Source organism: Sarcophilus harrisii, chromosome 1, assembly GCF_902635505.1.
Source record: "Sarcophilus harrisii chromosome 1, mSarHar1.11, whole genome shotgun sequence".
Lineage (NCBI taxonomy): Eukaryota > Metazoa > Chordata > Mammalia > Dasyuromorphia > Dasyuridae > Sarcophilus > Sarcophilus harrisii.
Genome location: NC_045426.1, coordinates 74,255,317 through 74,278,624, shown reverse-complemented (window position 1 = coordinate 74,278,624; position 23,308 = coordinate 74,255,317). Strand labels below are relative to the sequence as shown.

General features: G+C 33.4%; 1 protein-coding gene across 1 annotated transcript in view; it reads left to right on the top strand.

Moving 5' to 3' along the window:
• Nucleotides 1–23,308, top strand: part of ABCA13 (ATP binding cassette subfamily A member 13) — a 504,928-nt gene that overhangs the window by 179,808 nt on the left and 301,812 nt on the right. The window contains exons 28-31 of the mRNA XM_031957225.1: nucleotides 13,502–13,615; nucleotides 16,344–16,434; nucleotides 18,026–18,202; nucleotides 19,018–19,324. Coding sequence (XP_031813085.1) covers nucleotides 13,502–13,615; nucleotides 16,344–16,434; nucleotides 18,026–18,202; nucleotides 19,018–19,324 — 689 coding nt within the window. The remainder of the gene's footprint in view (nucleotides 1–13,501; nucleotides 13,616–16,343; nucleotides 16,435–18,025; nucleotides 18,203–19,017; nucleotides 19,325–23,308) is intronic.

The window sequence follows — 23,308 nt, the reverse complement described above, 5'->3', positions numbered from 1 at the left end:
TAAAATTTATTTCCGTGTAAATTTCATCCCTTGGGCCTAGTTCCATGGTTTAGAGAATTAGTCTCCATATGCTACTCCTTTAAATGTCTGAATATAGCAATCATGTAATTAAATTGGACTATTTTTTTCAAATAGACAAATTTAACATTTATGAAATGCCTACTATTTACTAGGTAATGTGCTCCAGACTAGGGATACACAGGTACTAATGAAAGAGTCTGCCCTCAGGGATCCTGTAATCTGGACATGGGCATTATTGAAGGGACAGTTTGTGAGAATTTAGAATTATTTTTTTTTTCTCTAAGCTAAATATACTTAGGCCCCCTTAACTTATCATTGCACAACTTTGTCTTTAACCTCTACATTGTCCTAGTCCCCTTTGAATGAAAAATCTTGAACGAAAAACCATTTTGATATGTGAAAAATAATGGGATAATTACTGGAGAAAGAAATGGAAAAGCAAGATAATCTTTGCTTTTTGAGAAGCTTCCAGAATTAACTCAAATAAGGAGTGATAACACATATAGGAGATTTTAGCTACAAGTCAGATGGAAAGGTCTAATGGGCCTTAGGGTACATTAGTAATGAAAATAGTAATGCATCTTCTTAATGATTTCCCTTAATGAAAATAATAGTTTTTAATATTAAGCCATTTAATAAACTAGAAGTAGATGCAGTTGTTTGGATGAACCAGGGAAGAACACTGCTTTTCTTAGGCTTATTTGACCATCAGTAGCAGTTAATTGGTGGTTATTTGTCATGAGTATGGACAGCCCATTCTCCATAAGGAATACTAATCAAAATGGTTTTTGAAAGGGTTAAGATAAAAGATGAGCATGTAGGATGGAGGTATTGCTGTTTCTTAAGCTTTAGGATTCATAGTGCTGTGTTGTCTCTTATTAGGATCTGAAGAGAGATCCTGTTGAGTTAGTACATGCTATCTCCTGAGTCTGTCTCAAGGTGTCTTGCTATTTCAGCTATTGACTTTCTTGCCCTGCTAGATGAAGAACTTTGAAATGAAGTAAAAATATCAAGAAACTGTACAATAGAAAGAGAAGATTGATCAGTAACAAAGGGGAAGGAAATGGGGAAGTTAACAAGCTTGTTGGTATCCATTCAAAAGTATGTGATTCATATGTTCTGATCAAGAGTCATGTAGCAGCAGCTAGTTCTCTCTCACCCCATCTCCTTCTCTCATCCACTCTCTTTCTACTGTCTTCCATCTCCTTTTCTCTCTCTCTTTCCATCCTTCCTTCTCTCTTTTCCTTCCTTCCTCCCCCCACTAAAATGCTCGATTTCTTGATTGACAGTTATTTTCCTCTAAGAATTGATAGTGAGTTTGAAACACATTTGCCTCTCTTGGTCTTTTTTAAAAAGAATTTCATTAGGGGCAGCTAGATGGCATAGTGGATAGAGCACCAGCCCTGAAGTCAGGAGGATCTGAGTTCAAATTTGGCTTCAGACATTTAACACTTCTTAGGTATGACCCTGGGCAAGTCATTTAACCCCAATTGCCTCAGGGAAAAAAAAAAAAAAAAAAGAACTTCATACCAGCCACTTTGTGATTTGTCTAATTAAAGACAAAATAAAACACTACATTTATTGCTTCCATCAGTTTATCAAGCTCTTTTGAATCCAACTTATTTCTATGATATCATCTCCCTCCCCAAATCTTCCAAAATTTGATTAATTGATTATCAAAGCATTTGATAATTTTTGAACATAATGTTGACAGGGATAGAATTTTATGCTATGCCAATATAGATATTATAGTTTCATATCAATACAATTTTTGGATTTGATCAAGCAGTTCTAAACCCATCCATATACATCTCTTCTTCACAAGATTGTCAGTCTCTGGTGACAATTTCTTATTGAAATCCAGATATACCATATCATAGCAAGTTCATGGTGTCATATCAAGAGCAGTAAAATTTGATTTTAAAATATTTTGTTTCACTTTTATGAATTTATATTTTCTCATTGAAAGTAAGTCATTTGAAGTCAGGAGTTGTTTCATTTTTGTTCTTATGACCCACAGGGCCTGACACATAGTAATTACTTAATAAATGTGGTAGACTGAAGAGTTGCATTTTTGGCCAGAAGAGAAAATTTAGGAGGAATGTCATTTTAGTGTTCTGAAGTAGCTGGATCATATCAAATCAAAAGTCTCTAGTCTAGGATTCAAGTTTTGACTCTACTATTGACCAGCTGTGTAACATTAACCAAACAATTTCATCTTACCTTCTTTATTTGTAAAATGAAGAAATCAAATAATCTAAGGTCTGATAATTCTAAAGGTTTATTATAGTCTTTTTAACTCACTTAGCCTATTTATATGTCACTAAGAAGAATACTTTGGCACCCCCAAAGAATTAGTGTCTAAAATGATCATCGAATAACTAAAACTCTGAAGAAGTCTCAATGTATATACAGTAAAAATACATTTTTAAAGTTATTCTTAACATCCTAATGAAGTAGCTCACCAATATGATCTTATAGATGATACTATTTTTTCCCCTTTGGGCCAAAGGTCATCTATCACAAGATCTATATGTGAACTTTAAAATAGATGATAACCAAAATGGAACCAAATTCAAATGAGATTGAGACTACCAAAGATCAAAGTTTTGTACCCATTTCATAGGGAGAATTGTTTTAGCTATAAAGTATAAAGCAGATTTTGTTTTTATTGTTGAAGGAATTAGTAGAAATGAAGCTGTCATTGAATCTCAAGTTATCCATACTATATGGAACAAAAATTCTTCCAGCAGTATTCTTGACAAGCAGTTATCATCCCTTGCTTTAAGATCTCCAGGATTAGGTCACTTTCTGATTGCCAAGGTAGTTCATTCCACTTTGGGGTAATTATCCTTATCCAAATGAAAATCAAAGACTCTCAAGATAAAAAGCAAAAAAGGTAGCAGAACTCAGGGAAAGCTTCTACACACACCCACACCTCCTCCCCCTTTGTTGCATATTTTGAATCCTCCCTTCTGCTGGGCACATGATACTGTTCTCTTTTGTTTTATTTCATTTTGTTTTGTATTTTCCATTTTTCTTTTTGCTTATTTGCTTATTCTATTTCTTCAAATAAAATAAATTTGGAAAAAAAATTTGGAAAATTTTATGCAAAGATTATACAAAAACATAGAGATAGTCTATACCATGAAGGAGAAATGATTGCCCTGAAAACTATGAAACCTTCCAGTTCTCTTACAAAGTTTAATATTGGCAATGTTCAAGATGTTTTGAAAAGGAAGAGCTGGAAGGTGATTATGAAAGTCCAGGCATGAATTAATAAAAAAAAAAAAAAACGAACAACTAATTACATGTAAGTGAGAATCATTAGAAGCTCTTATAGTATGTGTCCTATGAATCTATTAACATTAAATATGGAATTACAAGATGAGAAGTAATACCATGCACTGATAAAAATCCTGTTATTGGAGTCAGAGGGCCTTGCTAAAATCTGGGCTTTCTTAATTTGTGTGATCTTGGGCAAATTATTTAATCTCAGTCTCATTATATATCAAATAAGAGGGTTGAGCTAGATTATCTATATTTTTAAAAATTTCCATCGTATGATTGAATAAAAGGAAGAAGAAATATTAGAGATTTTAAGGAATTAAATAGCTCGATATGGGGTAGAACAGCCATGGAGGGAAAACACTAACAAGAAGTAAAACATGAAAGATGATTCCTAGGTTTGGAACCTGGAAAAGATCAGAAGAGAAACAGACTGAAACATGAAGTTTCAATTTAGACTTTTTTTTTTTTGAGATATCTACTGTGACATTGAAGTGGGAATATTCAATTAGCAATCAGAAATGTGGAATTGGAGTTTAAGAGAGAGGCAATGATTTATTATGCAAATTAAGAATCATCTGCCTAGAGGGGATAGTTGTAGCAGTGAAAGTATATGAGACCTCCAAGGGAAAAGAATGAAGAGTGTAGGGTCCGATGCTTCTCCCTCCCTAAGTCATTTTCACTTAAAATTTTCATCAATTACTTTGAAAATTTCTTTTGATGTGACATTACCATCAACAAGTTTGTAAAGTACCAGGTTTTTCTTAATAGCACCTTCAACAACATATCATACGTATGTAATCAGATGAACATCTTTAACTACATCTGTTGTCTCATCTACTTACAATGAACAATAAGATTTTAGTTTCTCAGTTAATTGATCACAAAGGTCTTCAGACAGATGGGCAATTCTCATCAGAGTTTTTACAAGTGGAATGATTTGAAAGTGCTTTGCATACAATTCAGGAAGCATCTTTTGAACTTTATCAGTAGATCTAGCCATCACCATCAATTGTACTATTGAATTAAGCTTTTTTGTATTTAGCAGTTCTATAAATGAATTTATGGGAAACAAACTATCCTTTTAGTGTCACAGATTTTTTAAAAGTTTCTTTGCTTATTAAAAATTCATTTTTTTCCTGAAAAGAATACTCTTTTGTCAACATACTGTACATGTTCATTTTACATGTCATTTCATTTGATTAAATCTCATTTTATATGTAGGTAAAGCACTTATGCAGAGAACTTTAATATCAGTATTTGTAAATTCCACTGAAAAATATAATGCATTATTTCTCAGATTTTGGAGATTTTATTCTATGTCTATTTCTTAAAGTGTCTCTGCTTTATTTATATCAGTTTTGAATATCAAGAGATTTTTCTACTTAAACCAGTGAAGTATTTATCCATTAAGAAGGAAGGATTATTTTACTTCAAGAATGAGAGTCAATAAAACACTTCAGACAATTAAATATTAAATGTTTATCTATAGTCATTCTTGAATTGATTTAATTTTCTGAAAATTACAGGTTTTTTTTGGTAACATTATATTGAACTTAAAGTGAAAGACTGAGAAGAATAACACCTATTATAGTATTTTTACCTTTCACACAATGATTATCTGACTTTGAAAAAGTCACACACATACATAGCAAACAGTGAAACAGTGAAAGAACTCTTCTCTCTCATTAGTCTATTCTAATTTTGGTACTAGCAGATTTTTTTCCCCTCATAGCAATATTTGACACACAAATTTGACCTCATTTTTGTTTATCAAATAAAGACACGGAATCATATTCATTGTCAGTTGGATTGACTTCTGTTAGTCTTTATTGATTAAAAAGACCCTACCAAATTGGAAATGCTATAAGTATTAATCTGGTCATCAACTGTTATTGAAAACCATCCTGAGCTACCTAAGCTTGCAACGATTGACTTCCAAAAAAAGAAAAAATGTTTTTGACAACAGGAATTCACAAAAATTAACTGTATAAGTATATCAGGGTGATCTGCCTTTGTTGGTGGTAGGTACCTTTGCCTATGAAATTGATCATGGAACAAAAACAATAAACCACATTTCTGTAGGGCATTGAAAGTTTACAAAGCACTTTTCTCATATACTTGTGTGACATAATATTGAAGATGAGAAGACTGAAATTCAGAGAGATTGTGACTAGCCTAGTTTCACAAAACTAAAAAAGAGCAAAGCTGAAAATTTTAAACTTAGGACCTCTGAATTTCTGTTTTCTTTCTTACACTAACCCTTTTGAAATTTTGGATTGCATTTATTTAGACATTGAAAAATCCAGGTATTATCAATTTTGAATTCCCCAAATATGATATATTTTAGAGCTAGAAAGGCCCTCATCCCTCAGTTTTGAAGTGGGTAAAGTGCTCATACCCTAATTTTACAGATAATATCAACTCATGGGTTCTCAGAATTGGAAGGGAACACAGAAGCTATCCAGTCCAACATATGTTTGCATAGGAATCCCTTTTAGTGATATTACAATTGGTCATTCATCCTTGATTTGAAAACCCCTAGAGTCATTGATCAGGCTTACAAATATGAAATGACTTGACCAGTCACACAGCCAGTGGCCCTCCATTAGGGAGAGACTAGTACCTAGATCTGATACCTTCAAGTATGGCATTTTTTCCTTTATGCCTTTGTTCTACTTCTTCTTGCTAAAGATGAAGCAAAATGCTTGCAAATTATGTTGTAATTTGTATTTAAGTGACTCCTAGAATAATAACTTGTAAGCTTCAGTGACTTTCTAGTGTCTGTAGATTATACTACAAGTAGTCTTGCTGGCATATAACCACAAATAGTACCTATGCATTTCTTTTCCCTCTATTTCTCATTATTTCTCCTCGTATGCTCTCTATTTTCTATACTCTCATATACTCTATTCAAATATTCTTCCAAATGTCCTACTGGATGTTCCCCTTTTGTTGGGAACACAATATGTAACTTTGCTTTACCTCTGGTAGATCTTTTCTTCTTGTGAGAGGATGATGGTGATTCAAGGAGACTGAGAGGCAGTTACTGTTCTTTGACCTCTCCACTGAGAGGCTACTGCATTGTCTGGCCTCTCTCCTCTTCCCTCAGCCTCCAATTTATTTTCCTAGTCCACAAGCAACACCTGTGTCAGTAAAGGCTGCTTTGCAAATCCTTCAGATGTTCACAGCTGTGGAGACTCTCGGAGAATTGACCTGCCCCTTACAGTGCACTTAAGCATGGTCCTTAACATCCTTTCATGGCAGCCTATTTCCTGCCCCTGTACCTCTATGTAAGCTGTCCTCTAAAACTGGAATGCTTTCCTTCTTTATCTCTAGTTCAAGCATTGTCTTTATGAGGCCTTTCCTGACACATTTCTTCTCTTCCCTCTAATTATTAGCACTCTCTTTTGAAATTACTTGTATTATTTAGCATATATTTTTATTACAGAGGCAGCATGATGTATTGTATAGATAGTCAGGAGTCAGAAAGACCTGGATTCAAGTCTTGTTTTTAACACAAAACTGTCTTTGTGATTTTGGACAAGTACTTTAATTTCTCACTATCTCATGTAAACTTCTCAGATTATATAATTCACAGACCATATGCCCATCTGTATTGGGAGGGGTTTCTTTATAAGGAGTTTACAAGTGCTAGTAGAGGTCCAGAACTTCTTTCCACAAATATATTTCTCTCTCTGCAATATTCGGGCTAGCTTTCTGGAGGTCCTCTGGACAGCCTTGGTCTCAGCAGGATAGTCACTGCAAGGATGGTTAGGAATAGAGTCTAAAGTCTTTATTCACAGGCTGTGTCTGGCACAATCTGAATCCTTCACAGTCTGTTCCCTCTGACCCAGTCCCCAGTTCTCTCAGCCCTTAAATACCAGATTACAATTACATCATTACAGCATACTGAGTATATGCCAACTAGAGTGATTATATCATACTAGATATATGTGAACTAGAGGATCATTATCTCAATTCCACTGAGTTAACACCTTGTTGTAAGTACCCTTGTTTCAAGTACTTTTCCAGAGTTCTTTTCTCTCTCTCTCTATATCTATCTATCTATATTTATATATTAGTCATTTGCCCCAGTAGAATATATGCTCTTTGAGAGCAGGGACTGTTTTCAGTTTTATTTTTAAATGTCCAATATATGCAAAAACTTGGCATGTAATTGGAACTTTAAAAATACCCATTGAATTGAACTGAACAAATATTTGGAGGGGTATGGTTTTGTGGATACAAGATATTTTTTTTTACACTGGACAAATGATTCATAAGATCAAGTTTTATTATCTACCACTTTTGAACTCAGAGAAGAATTCATGGTTGCTATACAATTATCAATCAGGTTATTTAGTCCCTGCACATCCGGTTTTTATTAGTAGATCATTATGTTAAATTAAGCAAACACATTGGAATTATTACAATTGTTTCATCTGAGCATTGATTTTCCTTTTTTTATTTTTTCATTTGAAAACTGCTTGCATTTTTAACAATGGCTTTATCATGGACTGAGTCAACACAATAGATGTGCTGTCTTAGTCTGCTTGAAAAGACCTCCATCAACTTATGGAGCTTTAAGATAGCTTATAAAAATAGATGTCAGACTCACTCAATTATCACAAAACAGATGGCTTTATTAGAAAACAAGAAGAAGCGTCTATATTATCAATGTAGACTTAGAAGATGGAGTAATATTCTTTATGCCTATAGTAAGGCATAAAACACTTAGTCTCAAATGTTGGCAAATACCCTCAATGTGCAGACTGAATCATTTGAAATTACAATAATTTAATCATTAGTCTCCCCTTGGGAGCCAGTCATCCTCATTTTTATTCTCAATTCCTTCCATCACTTGTGATATGACCATAGGCACAAAGAATACTTTGTCAAAATTCATATATCAATTGAGTGTTTGAGTTAGTGATGAAATCTCTGCCTTGTTATTCTGAATCTCTCAAATTACTTTCTTTTACCTAGCGCAGGTCATAGCTTCACAATGAGAGGTCAGTGATCTTGAGTAATTGAATTTTTTTGCATTTCACAATTTTCAACTGGTAGTTACATGGTTCTTTCTCTCTCTCTTTCTCTGTATACAACAAACACACACACACACACACACGTATGTATCTACATATGTATATAGCTAATACAAACCATGAGAGACAATACTGAAGTCAAACAATAAACTTCAATTTTCTTTTACAAAATATAAAAAAATAAATTAATTCTGTTTTGCTAAAATTTTAACTTTTGCTGTTTTGTAAAATTGGAGTATTTCCTCTTTCTTTTGAATTATCATGCAAATGGATAATATTCAATTTTGTTTTCCTTCCTCTTCTTTGCCTCCCTCTCAATTTATGCAAATAATAGAGCAGTATTAAGATCAGATAGTATCTTGTTACAGACCAGGCAGAAAACTTGAATGTTAATTTATGTGAGATTGATGAACACTTTTATCTGTTTCCCTGAGGTTCAAGGAGTAGGGGAAATATGCAGTCTACTTTCAAGGATCATGGGTTTGTGACCAGTGTCAGGAAGATAGCAGAGTGCAGAGGAAAGAGTCAGAAGACTGGGATTCAAATCTTGTTTCAATTTATTTACTACATGATTTTGTCAAGTCCCTTAATGTCCTTCATTAAATGTAAAAAGAAAGGATTAATTTAGGTCATCTCTGAGGTCCCTTTCCCTTCTACAGCTATAATTATGTCATAATCTAGGTTCAAATATTGTTTTAGACACTTACTAGGTATGATCCTGGATTTAACCTCAGATTTTTCATCCATGAAATGGGTACAATCACAGTGTTAATATGAGGAATGAATGAAATAATGTATACCATGTAAACTACTCTGTAGACCTTAAAGTATATTAGCTATTACTTTGGAGTTCTTGTAGGCTTTATATTCATTGACAACAGGAATCTTTTTACACTCATATTCTAGGTGGTAATTCCAAATGGTAAATAGATACCTGGTCAAGCTCATCATTAAAATACTTTCTTAGGGAGATAGGGCAAATTTTCTGAATGAGCTTCATAGAATACCAGGTGTTCTGATTCTGTCCTAGTTGAATATACTGATAGGAGGATTCTGGGAAGATGGTGGAGCAGGTCAGAAAATTCTAAACTCTCCAGATTCCCCCACAAACAAAACAAAATTGTGCTTTAGGATGGCTACAAATTGGGGAAAAACAAAGAAGACCTGGGGAAGAATAGGGGTCCTCCTGGAACCATCCTAGAAAATCCAAAGAAAGATACCATGACTGGGGTTTAACCCTGTGAAATTTAGACACCTTTAAGCTAGCTCTGCAGAAACAACAAGCAGGGAGCCCTGGGATTAGCGGGGTTCAGAAATAGCCTCAGACCAAACTACAGGAACTTTCACCTCCCCTGTGTGGGAAAAGAGGATCTGAGGCTAGGAAGACTGAGAGAACAGCTGCCGATTAGGAAGGCCAGGCCCGGCTGTACTGCAGAGACCCAGCCCTGGATGAGAAGGTCTAGTACATCCCATAACTGCAGAAGTAGTGGGGTGGGGATGCTGCTGGCTGTGGGCCCTTGCAGGAAGGTGGATGTTTTGGTTTAGGGTTCCAGGTCAGAGGGGAGAGCTGACATGAAGTCAAAAGCATCCTTCCCTCTTCCCCCAATATTATAGGTGCTTACAGTGATGTTTTCATTAGAAAAAAATTAATTGTCAAAGAAGAAAGAACCCAATCATAGAAGCTTACTATGAGAATAGGGAAGGATGAGGTTCATCTTTTGAGAATAATAAAGTAAAAAAAAAAAGCTTCTTCTATCCCAAAGAGTAATATTAATTGCTATCTGTCTAGAAAGAATTTATAGAAGAATTAAAAAAAGACTTCAAAAGTTAAATAAGAGGGATTGTGGAAAAACTAAGAAAAAAAATAAAAGAACCATCCAAGAAAGACAAATAAGATTATGAAAAAAAAAAAAACAAGCAACTGGAAAAGGAGATACAAAATATTAAAGAAAGAAATAATTCTTTGAAAATTAGAATTGGGCAAGGGAAAGTCAGTGGAGATATGAGACCAAGAAATAGCAGAACAAAATATTAAAAAATGAAAAATAATAGAAGATAATGTAAAATGTAAGAAAAACAACAGTTCTGGAGATCAGATCTGAAGATCTGGAGAAGAGATCAAGAAGAAAAATCATAAGAATAATTGGACTACCTGAAAGCCATGATATAAAAAAGAAACTTGACGCAATAATATAGGAAATAATCAACAAAAATTGTCCTGGTGTGATAGAACATGAGGGGAAAGTAGAAAAAGAAAAATCCATTGATTGTCACCCCAAATTTTATTTTTACAACCCAGGGATATTATTGATAAAATTTGAAACCCCCAATCAAAGAAAAAATTCTGCTAGAAGCAAAACAAACCAAAAACAATTCAAATATTCTGAAGCTATAATTAAAATTGTACAGGATTTATCAGCAATCTCAATAAAAGACCACAAGTCCTGGAATAATATATATCAGCAATCAAAAGAACTAGGTTTGTGACCAAAAATACATGCAGCAAAACTAGCCATAATATTGAATTTTTAAAAAAAAGCATATTCAAAAACGTAGTTTTTTAGAACTTTGCCTCAACCAAACCTAAACTCAATAGAAAATTTAACATATAAGAGACAGCATCAAAGATTAATTTCAAATGACTCAACAAAGACAAATTTGTTTTAACTTGGAATTGTAAACTACATATTTAAGATTGACATCAGTAATTGGGTAGTTAAAGAAAATAAAAAGATTAGGGCCAAGCTGGGTTTGACCTGACTCTAAAAAGCAAAACTGTCCAGGAAAGATAAAAAATAATAATTATGCTATATGAATGAGGTACATAAGAAAAACTGATGCAGAGGTATTAGAGTGTGGAGGAAGGCTGGTAGTTCTGAAAACCTACTCACATTGTAAATGGGTTTCATAGGGAACAATACATCTATCTGTCTCACTCTCTCTAAAAAAATAATGCTGGGAGAGAATAGGATGAGTGGAGTTTAGAACTGTATTTACAGTTTTACATTACAGTATTAATGGGAGTAGAACAAAGTGTGTAGTTTAATGGAAAACAAAGAGGAAGGGAAAGGGTAGCATAGGATAAAATGGAGTACAGAAGGGTGTTTAGATTAACAGGAGTGGGATAAAGTGTGTAGATTAATGAAAACGATATTTAAAAAATAGTTGAACACACTGGAGAATCTTAACAGCCTACATTCATATGCATGAGATGATAATGGACTTGGGGTGGTAGTGTCTCCTAGCCTATGAGCCAGCTGCTTACATCTCTTATTCTCAATCTTCATTGATTGCTCATGTGATGCTGTCTAGATAATGTTAGTTTCTAATTTGCTCTCTAGTATGTGAATTGACTAATATGAGTTGTTGGTCTATTAGTAGAAAAAAGGAACAGATAGCTGATGATATTTGAATGAACTCATTGATACATAGATTCTGATTCTGCAAGGACTGCCCTCCTCAAATTCCTAATTTGCTTCCTTTTCAAAAAGTGCAGGTATATTGATTCTAGACTATACATTCTCCCACCAAGAGCAGAGAGAATTACCTCAGTATGTCTTTCTCATTTTAGTGTGTGTGTGTGTGTGTGTGTGTGTGTGTGTGTGTGTGTGTGTAAGGGTCTTCTGATCAGAGGCCTTAGATTAGAATGTCACAACTCTGACAGCCTTACTCACTACTAGTATCAACTGCAAACATAAGTACCTTCCTTTTAAGGCTTAGGGGTTTTTAAGAATTTCTTTTAACATTAAAGAAAACAGTTTTTACTTTACTGTTATTTAGGAGGAAGGTTAGAGGACTTCTCCTATATCTATGTACATCTATATTTGTCCCATTGGTATCCCTGGAGATCATCTCTCAAGTTTCTAATTCATCTCTTTCTCAAAGTGCCTAAAATAATTTTTCTGAAGTCGAGTTCTGATCATGTCAAACAAGTACATTCAGACACCCTCTTTCTCACCCATTACAAATTGCCTAAAAATCTCTTGTGGTCCTCTATTGTTAGTAGGATAAAATAAAATGCCTTGAGTTAATATTTAAGATTTTGCATAATCTGCCTCCAACTCCTTTTCTTAGTTTATTTTATACTACTTCTTTTCCTCATAAATTGAACTACAAGCTGTTTTCTGAACTGCTGAAGCTGCCATCTTTTTAACCTTCTCTGCATGCTTTTCAAGTAATACTCTAATTCCTGAAAATGTCCTTCTTCAGGCAGGTAGATGACACATTGGATAATGTGTCCAGGAGTTAGAAAGATCCATCTTCATGAGTTCAAATCTGGCCTCTAGATGCTAGCATTGTGACCCTGGGCCAGTCACTTAATGCAGTTTATCTCACTTTCCTCATCTGTAAAATGAACATGAAAAGAAATGGCAAACTTGTTAGTATCCTTGTCAAGAAAACCCTAAATGGGGCCACAAAGAGTCAGACACAAGTGAACAACAACAAATATAACTTTATTTTAAGGGTAGCTAGGTAGTTTAGTTTGATAGAGCACTAGTTTTCAAATCAGGAAGACTCATCTTCATGAGTTCAAATCAGACCTGAAGTACTTACTATGTGATTGTTGGTTAGTCCTTTAACCCTGTTTGCCTCAATTATTCATTCATAAAATGAGCTAGGGAAGGAAATTGCAAGCCATTCCAGTATCCTGAAGACTGAAACTACTGAACAATCATCTTTATATATTGAAATTCTCCTTATTCAAGTCTCAGCTTAAGTGAACTTCTTCCATGCTACCTTACATGATATTCCCAGTTGAAAGTATTGCCTTTAAAAGAAATATATTTCTTTTACTTCTGTTAAATTTATCTTGTATCACACTTATTTTTTATAGATGTCACAAACCTTTATTGAATGAAAACCTTTTGAATTGGGGCAGAGACTACATTATTTTTATATCTTGGTACTCCTAATTTCAGACCCAGTGTCTTGCACAATAAACATTTAATAAATGTTTATTGAATTGAATTAAATTGTGATACAGATATGATAGGCATATTTAAATAATATTTTCAATAATAATTATTTATATCCTATTTCTATATATACATACAATAAGAAACATAAGGATCTCTTAAAATTTCTGGAGACATGGTTTGCTTTTTTGGGGTTAATGCTCTCTAACACTGTGTTTTGCTTTGCAGGCAAATTATACCTTTGAATTTGTAGACAAGCTGAAGATTGTTTTTGAAGCAATGCTGAAAATGTCCAGTATTTTTCAGAATGGTGGAAATGCTGAAATGATTAATCATCTCCAGGTTAGTTGTGATTCATTGTGTGTGCAGAACTATTTGCTAAGAAATGTCTGATAGATTAACATGTTTTTTGAAAAAGAGCTAAGGTATGCAGTGTGGTATATTGATAAGAACATCGGATTTAGTGTCAAGGGAATTAGGCTTACTTCTTTCAGCCCTTTGTTTACTATGTGTGTTATCTTGGATAAATCATTTTCCCTCTTGGAGGATCGATTGCTTTGTATACAATGAAGTCTTTTGGACTGGGTGATTTCTAAGATTCATTCAAGCTCTAAATTTATGATCTTTTGAATATTATGTCTCATGGAAATCTATAGTGCTAGAGAGAAATTCTTATTGGTTATTTTCTTATCATTAAAGTCACTTTGTTTAAGTAGCTCTGCTGTGGAAAGGATAATTGGTTAAGAATACTCAGGATTAAAACTTGTTAAATGCTCATCTTCCTCTGTACTTTGTAGGATGTCCAGCCTATTTATAAGAGATAGGAGTTGATATAAATTCACAAGAAAAACATTGACGCAACCAGAATTTCTTGTAAAATGAACATCACCAATCCTAAACTAAATCATTTTAGACTTTAAAGCAATTTAATTTAGCTAAAACTCTCTATGCTTACCTTCTTATTCTGTGCTACAACATCAGGTTCCTAATGTTTCCTAAGGGAATGGAGTCTTCTCTTCCTCCTCCTCATACTCACTTCAGTTCTGCTCTTTTGGCATTAGATCACCTTAGAAAGGTTTGGGCACAGTTATTACTCAGTTCTACAATCCCAGGCTTACTTTCATTCAATCAGAAAACAAAATTCCATAATAGGGTTTCAGTCAGTTTCATCGCACTTATCATTAGTTTTTACCCAACTTATCACTAGTTTTCTAGCTTCTTCATCCCATAAAGGAAAGGACAGTTCAATGAGTGTGTTTTCCTGTCTCTTCAAAAATAAAATAAAATTCACTGCTACTCCAGAAGCCCAAAGAAACAAAGTTCAATATACCAAGTGTTCGTGAATGGTGGCTGTTGGAAACACAGAACAAGTTCAGCTGCTCAAAGCAGGAGAGACCACTAGAATCTAGGACTACATTTCAAGTAGAGGGTAGAGTAATACTCTAATTCCTGAAAATGTCCTTCTTCAGGCAGGTAGATGACACATTGGATAATGTGTCCAGGAGTTAGAAAAATCCATCTTCATGAGTTCAAATCTGGCCTCTAGATGATCTGGAGGAACCATTTTTGTCCACTAGTAAGTGAGCTTATGTAATCTTGGTGAATTTTTGTAGATGGAAACAGTTATTAACATGAAGCTACATGTTATCTATCATGGAATTTATGCTCATATTAAATAGGAAGGTCCCTAAGGGGAAGAAACAATCTAAAAGACTGCCATATTCTTGACCATATTTATTCTTACTTGGATTATTTACCATTCAATTTTGAGACAATAGAAGCACACATTTTTCTTACTTAAAACATATATAATAATGATAACAATAAAAACAATAATAATAGCTACCATAAAAACAGTTACATATTAATATATAATACTATTTGTATTCTTGTGTAGATTATTTCCCCCTCACTTTTGAGATAACAAAGGCACATATAAGTTTTAAATTATCTAATGATATAACATTATATAACAATATATATAACAATATAATATAACATTACAATATAATATAACAACAATAACTGTCATTAACATAGGATTTTAAGTTTTGGAAAATACTTTACAAGGGCAGCTATGTGGCACAGTGGATAGAGCATTAGTCCTGAAGTCAGAAGGACCTGAATTTAAATTCTTCCTCAGAAATTATTAGCTGTATGATCTTGGGTAAAGTACTTAACCCCAACTGTCTTGAAAAGATAAAGAAAAAAAAAAGAAAAATGCTTTACATGCATTATTTGTTTTGTCTTTAGAACAATTCTGCAAAGTAGGTGCTTCTATAAATATAATTATGTAAATACAGGCTACACACGTATATGTATATATGTGTATATGTAATTAATATATGTATATGTATGTATAAGTGCAGATATGTGTACATGCATATATAGCAGCAGTGGTCTTTCAAGGCATTTTAATACCTCTAGTGTAAAGACTTGTTGAGAATTTTTTAGGGCTATTCATCTACCTTTTGCGTCTACATGGCACTTCATTCTCCCTGTGGTTTCAAGAAACTGGCATATGCAGTGGCCACACTTCAGTAAACCATCTCAGTAGTCAGGCTAAACCAGGTTGAGGGTAACCAACGGGTCTAAAACCTGTTGATGAGTTAGGAGGATGTCAATCCCAAACACGTGAAGACTTCTCTATTATACTGGGTGAATGGAAATAATTTGTTCCAATAGCTTTGGAGGTAGCTAAAGCAGGCACTATGGAAAGCTTAAATCTTTGATCAGTCATCAAAGATCCCAAGGTCATCAACTGCATCCCAGGCCATCTCCAGTCAACTTGATTTTTGTCTTGCTACTGGTCCTTGATGGAAAAGAGTGTGAGCCTGATGACTGTGTAATTCTGTCTCATTTAAATCCAATTTATATCTGAGTTAAGACATCACCCTGTAATGTCATTGCTCTTCTTCAAACAGGAAAGATAAAGAACAATCACAGCAATTTCAGTTGGAGATCACATTGAGGAAACTTAAAAACTCCAAATATAAAGACCAGTTTATTATTTGTATCAAAAGAAAATATTATAGGTTCTTTCTATTAAAAATTACAATTTTATTTGCAGGAAGCCCTGAGAAATACATTTATCAAGAACTTTGTAGAAAGTCAATTGCAGATTGACATGGACAAGCTCACAGAAAAGCTACGTAACTACAGTAAGTATGTCTTTGTCTTTTCTAAAACATACAGAAATTGACTTATTTTAGAATTTCAGAAAACATCTTCCATATCAGAGAAAAAAAGTCAAAAAAAAAAACCAAAAAAAACCCCAGCTAGACTCTGGGACTGTCATTGCACAATTAACTTCTTTTATCATCAATTCAAGATTTTACATTTAATCTCAGTTACCTTTTATCTTGTGAGATTTGTATGATCACCCATACTTTCAGATCTTTTTACACCTTCATTTTGTTATCCAACAAATTAGCTAAAGTCTTAATATCTGTGTCTGTAACAAAGGACTCTCAATTCATTAGGGAGATATAAGAGAAAGAATTTACTAGTGTCTTTTCAGAAATACCTATTATATTTACATCTAGATAGATTATATCCAAAGCATTCTCCTGATCATGTTACCTGGAAGCAGGAAGGTTCATCTTCTTGAGTTCAAATCTGGTCTCAGATACTTATTAGCTGTGTGTCCTGGGCAAGTCACTTAATCTTGTTTGTCTCAGTTTTCTCATTTTTCTCACCTATAAAATGAGCTTGAGAAGGAAATGGCTAATCACTCCAGTATCTTTGCTAAGAAAATACCAAATGGAGTTACAAAGAATTGGACATAACTGAAAAATGACTACAACAAAAGTAGAAATTGAAGGATCCTTCAAAAGATTAGGCTGCTGCATCCTGTTTCTCTTGGCTCATGGCTTATTTTAGAATGGGGAAAGGTGGCTAGAAGCTACCTCCAGGCTTAATTTTCTAAGACTTGCTTATAGTAGCCCATTTTCATCCTTTCCCATTTGTGTCAATTTCTTCTTTTTCATTCACTTCTAATGAACTAAGGATTTCAGGGGAATAAAAAGCAGATATTGCTGTAAAAAAGGCTATTTTGAAATTATGTGATATTCCAGAGGGTCTAGGAAGAGTGAGAAGATGCAATCATTTTTATCCTTTCAGAAGCATTAGCAATCAAAGGATTATAAGTGGCAGATTTCATATTGCTTATGAAAAGAAGAAAATCTAAATTAAAAAAATCACATTTAGATTTTCTATGGATTCTGTTTTTTAACAAAGAAATTTCTATTTGTTTTCAATTTTCTTCAAATTATATTTTATAATCTTCTGGTCCTTCCCTCCAGATTGTTCTGTGCTACCTTGTTTTTGTGTGCCTGCTTTGCCTTCGTCACATTCTCATGTTTTTAGGCAACTTTTTGTACATATCATGCCCTTCTTTGTAGACTGTAAACTTCTTGGCAGGAGCTATGTTGCTTTTGTTATTTGCATTTTTATAATCTAGTGTGTATTTATTCAATATTTGTGGTATTGAATATAATGAGAAAAAATGTTGGAAAGAGAACTGGATTTAGTCAGATATTTAGATTTTATTTCTGGTGTTTAGGATCTAAGGAATATTGAGCAAGTAATTTACACTCTGTGATTCAATTTTTTCTTTTGTAATATGAAAGTGTTGGATTAAATGACCTTAAATGCCCTGCCTAGTTCTAAAGCTTAGATTCTATGAATCTGGGCAATAGCAGGGGATTCACTCAAGTAGATAATATGTCCTAATTTGTTTACTTTTCTCAGCTGGGATGTTGGGCAAGATGTTTAATCATTCAAAGGCTGAACAGTTTCATTCGTTGGCCCAAATCATGGTAAACATCTCATCCTGTGTACTTCTAAATCGCTTCCAGCCGCTGGAGTCTGTGGAAATACTGGAGAAAGAAGCTCATGGGCTCATGCAACAAAACAATTTATTGGCTAGTAAGTAAACTCTGGAGAACAGCTGTTATTTGGGAGATACCAGTTTGGATATATTGGCATTTTGCATATTTCTTTTTCAAAGTGTCTTACAATGGTGTAGAGAGAAGTGAAAAAATGCCTTTAAGATAAAAGAGAAAATAAAAGAGAAGAAAAGCACAATGGTTTGATGAGAAGATATGCCTCATTCTTTCACCCCACAGAGAAAGCAATAAGAGCTAATGATCTTTCCATCAGCTTGAGCCTTAATCCTATTCACTGTATTTGGTTTCACTGACTGTGAGACATCTTTTATGTTTTCACATCACACATGATAAATTATTTGTCCTTAGGTACAGAGTGATCCTTGCCATTTTTTTCAACAGACCTTTATTTTCATTGTGGTTTACTGGTGTGCTCAACCTTGCAAAATATGAGACTATGGCTTATTCATCATCATCCTTTAGTTTTTTAATTACTTAAGTAAAAAATGCTACACAGTCTTTTAAAATTCAGGTTGGCTCTATATTTCATTGATTTTCTTTCACTGTTATCTCATTGGTGAAACCGAATGACTATGATTTGTGTACATGTTTAAATCACATTTGATTAATGTGCTGAAAGCTATCTGTTCTTTAATGGTATCTATCTTTTATAGGAGGAATTTCTAAGTAATTGAGGAATCTAATTCAATATGGTAATTCTTTTGAAAATAAAAACAAAATTCATAAGTTCTTTTTCCTTAAGGGAAAAAAAATTACTTATGTGATACCAGCTCTAGTTTTTGTGTGACCTATCAAAAGGACTAAATCCTTTCCTTTTCTTTTTTCTTCTGTTAGGCATTATATTCAACAGTTCCCTAACCAGCAAGAGAAATGGATCAGATTTTGTTGATCTCCCATACCATTTCATCTATACAATTAGAACCAGTGTTCTGTACAGTATGAGAACAGATTTGGTAAAAAATCCTTTGTGGAAATTTCATCCCCAAACTCTTCCAGCTGATGGGTTCAAATACAATCACATTTTTGTTCCTCTGCAAGACATGATTGAAAGAGCCATTATTCTGGTACAAACTGGGCTAGATACATTGACACCACCAATACAAGCCCAAGCCATGCCATATCCCTGCCACACCAGTGACTTGTAAGTTGAATTTCATACTTGATAGAACACAGGCTCTGAAAGAATTTATGTCTTACATTCTGTCTTTACATCCTGTTTCTAGAATGGTTTTTACATGGCAGAAATTTAGTGCTTGTAGAATTGAATTTAAATGGGTTTTGCAGTCAGGATGTCCTTAAATACTTTTTTCATAATTCAAAAAGGTTCACATGTGGATAACCAAAAATGTTTTACACTTTTTTTCCCCTTAAGAGAGTGATGAATGCACTATTTTCAGAAAGCGATTATTTGAAATTCAATTTTATATAATTAAGATATTTTGGCAGTCAACAAACAATAACTTCACTATGATAACCTGGTCAAATGAATTTCATAAATTAGAAATTAGATAAATAAAATTGTATTTTAAACATTAACATTCATTTGATAAATAATCTTGGCAAGATTCTTTTCATTTTGGTGTCTTAAATTCCATTCACCCTTGATACACAGACCTGAATAAAACAAAATCTCTGTTTTCCAAGAGTTTATACTCTAGGAAGGGCAAATAAAATAAAATAGACAAGTTATTATGTCCCATTTTATTTTATAGTTAAGTTTATAAAAGAGAAACTTATTCATCCCCAATGATTCAACCATATCCTTTGTTTAATTCTTTTAAATACATATACTGAATCCTAATTATTTTGGAGTTCCAAACCCATATTTCCAGATTCCTTTAGAATATTTCTACCTGGATATCCAGTTTAACATTTAAAACTCAACATATCCCAAAGAAAGCTTATTTTTCCTGAACTCTACCACATAGACCACACAATAATCAGTGCTATCATTGGCTTATTCTTTCATTCAAGTTTCATTATCTATGATTCTTCCCTCTATCTCACTTCTTAGATCCAATCGATTACCAAATCCAATTAATTTGATTTTCAAATCTTTCCTTCTCCCATTTCTACTCTGATTATTGCCACCCCATTACTGGACATATGTTGATCATCCAACACAAATGATTAGTATAGTCTTCCAATAGATAGTTTTTTCCACTGTCATTCCTTCTTTTCCTTTATCCATTTTTTACAGTTCTGCCAAACTAGACTTCTATTTGGACAAATCAGATAATGCCATTCTACACAAAACTCTTCAATTTCTTAGTTTCCCAAATACAGTTAATTTTTTTAAAATCATGACATTTAAGAATCTTCATAGTATAACTCCCACCTAATTTTCTAGCTTTATCTCATTGTGGTGCAGAGGCAAGAGTTCTGTACCAGGTCAAGAGGATATGAGTTAAATCACTGGGATTTTGAACAAGTCACTTAATTTCTTTGGTTTCGGTTTCTCAACATATAAAATTAGAGCATAGACTAGATTACTTCTAAATTTTCTTCTAGTTTTAAATATAAGATCATACTACTTTATCTTATATAATATGTCCAGACAATGCCATTTTATTATATCTAGACAATTTCTGAATTTTATTGTTTTTGTTTCTTTGCCCATAACCTTCCTCATGTTTAATATGTATTTCCCCGTCCACTTGTTGAATCTCTATTTAGCTATTTAATCCCAGATCAAATACAACTGACCATTGGAAGTTTTCCTAAATCACTTAAATAGCTAACGACTATTTCCTCATCAGACCTCATGTGACATTGTCTTTGAATCTCTGTTGTATACTTATTATCATGTTTTACCTTCACTGTTGTAAGTAATGCACAGGCCTGATGGGTGTTTCCCAAGGTGTCTATTAGCCAAGGATCTGCCTAGTTAAGTTCTAAAACAATCATCTAAGTTACAAAAGGGTTGAAGTTTGGTGTGTGTGTGTGTGTGTGTGTGTGTGTGTGTGTGTGTGTGTGTGTGTGTAAGTGTATGGAATACCAGTATCTATAAAATTTCAGAGTCTTGGAGTATTGACATATGGTCCACGTACTGACAGACTATTTTAGGAAGTAGTTAGTTACCTCTAAGTAACATGTTAGAATAAATTGCCTTTAAGGATCCTCCTGCAACATCTTATTAAGGGATTTTAAACCACGTCAGAAACTATAACTTCAATTTTTGGAATTTTTGCATCTTTCCTTTTATCTACACACATAGAAGGTACAAAATAAATTCTTATTGATTTGAATTGAATAAGATGAGTAGCAAGAACAACATGACTGTGGTCATGAATCCTTCCACAATACCAAAGCTGTCACAAATGTCCTTGACTAGAAGAGGTAAGCACCATCCTTTTAGGTCTCAGTTTCTTTATTTGTAAATTGAGAGCATTAGAGTAGAGACTAATATCTTTAACTGTTCTAATTCAATGATGATAGCACCAAATCTTTTTATTTCAGAGACAAGGTTTTCCTCATCAGAGGTAATGGAATGGTAAAATGTGTAGAGTGTTGAACTTAAGAGTCAGGGTGTTCAGAAAACCCCGTACTTTTTAAATATCCTCCTTTGTAGTTCCAATGTTTTTAGTGCTAGAAAAAGTTCAGAAATGAATAGTTCAATACCTTTAATATATAGGAAACTGAAGCTTAGAGAATGTAAAGAATTTGTCTGAATTCACCCAAGTAGTCTAGCAATACCATCAATTTAAATTTAATTTATCTGACAACAAATTCTTACTTTCTTCTTATACCAAATTGTCTCTTATCCCTTAAGTCAAACCAGAGACTTGTTCTCTGTCTTCTGGGTCAGGATACCTCTCATTAACTGGGTCCTCCATATAATATTTAGTTTAAAAAAGGGTTAGGCTCTAAAAAGTTGGGCCTATATTGAAATATATTAAATATTTAATATATGTATATAATACTACATTATTATATTATTATTAACATAATATATAATAATAAATGTCTGTATATTAAAATGATAATCAGGAGGAGCTTGAGAATAAATTTTTTATCTTTTCTTGATATATTTATATCAAAAATTTTATCTTGACTTTCAAACTAAAAAGATTTATTCTTATTGTTGTTCAGTGTTTGTGTCCATGTTTTCTTGTCAGCATTTGGGGTTTCTTGACAAAGATATTGGAGTGATTGGGCATTTCCTTCTCCATCTCATTTTATAGATGAAAAACTGAGGCATATAAAGTCACAAGACTTGACCAAAGTCACACACTAGTGTCTGATGCCAGATTTGAGCTCAAGAAGATAAGTTTTCTTGACCTCAGGCCCAGTACTCTATCCACTGTGCCACCTTGAAAAGAATTCATTTCTATTGCCCTAAGCAGTGGTTTGTTTCCAGGGATATTAGACGCAATTCTTCTCTTTTTTCAATATAAGGTCTCTTCCATAGCTGTGTAAACTATAAACTTTTATGTTTATAGCTCATGAATCCCCAATGTTCCCTTTATAGTGATTAGTTTTTATTTTATTATAATATTATCAGAGAGAATATCATATAATATTATAATTAGCCACAAATTTTACTTATTAGATTTTCTTAATTTTAAAATGAAGACTGGCAATTCTTTTAAATTCTACTTCACATTATCTTTTTATTGAGCTCTCTTGCTCAAGACACTGGAGGTTCATATTAAAGATAAATGTTCCTTCACATTTTTTTCCCTAGCCGGCAGCATGCTTTCCTTTGGAGTTTTCCATCATTACTCCATGTTTTAGATTTGCCTCCTCAATTTTTAGCTTCCTTTTGTATATTGTCTTTCTTCATTAGACTGTCAGCTTCTTGAGGTCAGGGATGGTCTTTCTTTTTCATATTTTGATTCCCCAGTGCTTATTGATAGTCTTAATTTTAGCTTTTAACACTTAGCAAAATATCTAGTATATGATAGGTACTTTAGAGATGTTTGATAAATTATTATGGCTTAATCTGTATGGAGTCAATCCAGTTAAATTGCCTTATGAATGGCAGAGAAAGAATTTGCACATATGGTAAAGTAACAAGAACATCAGATCTGAAATCGGAGGAACTTGGTTTATTTATTTATTTTTTTAAGTGAAAATACTATATGGTGATCCACATTCAGTCCCTATGATCCTCTCTCTGGGT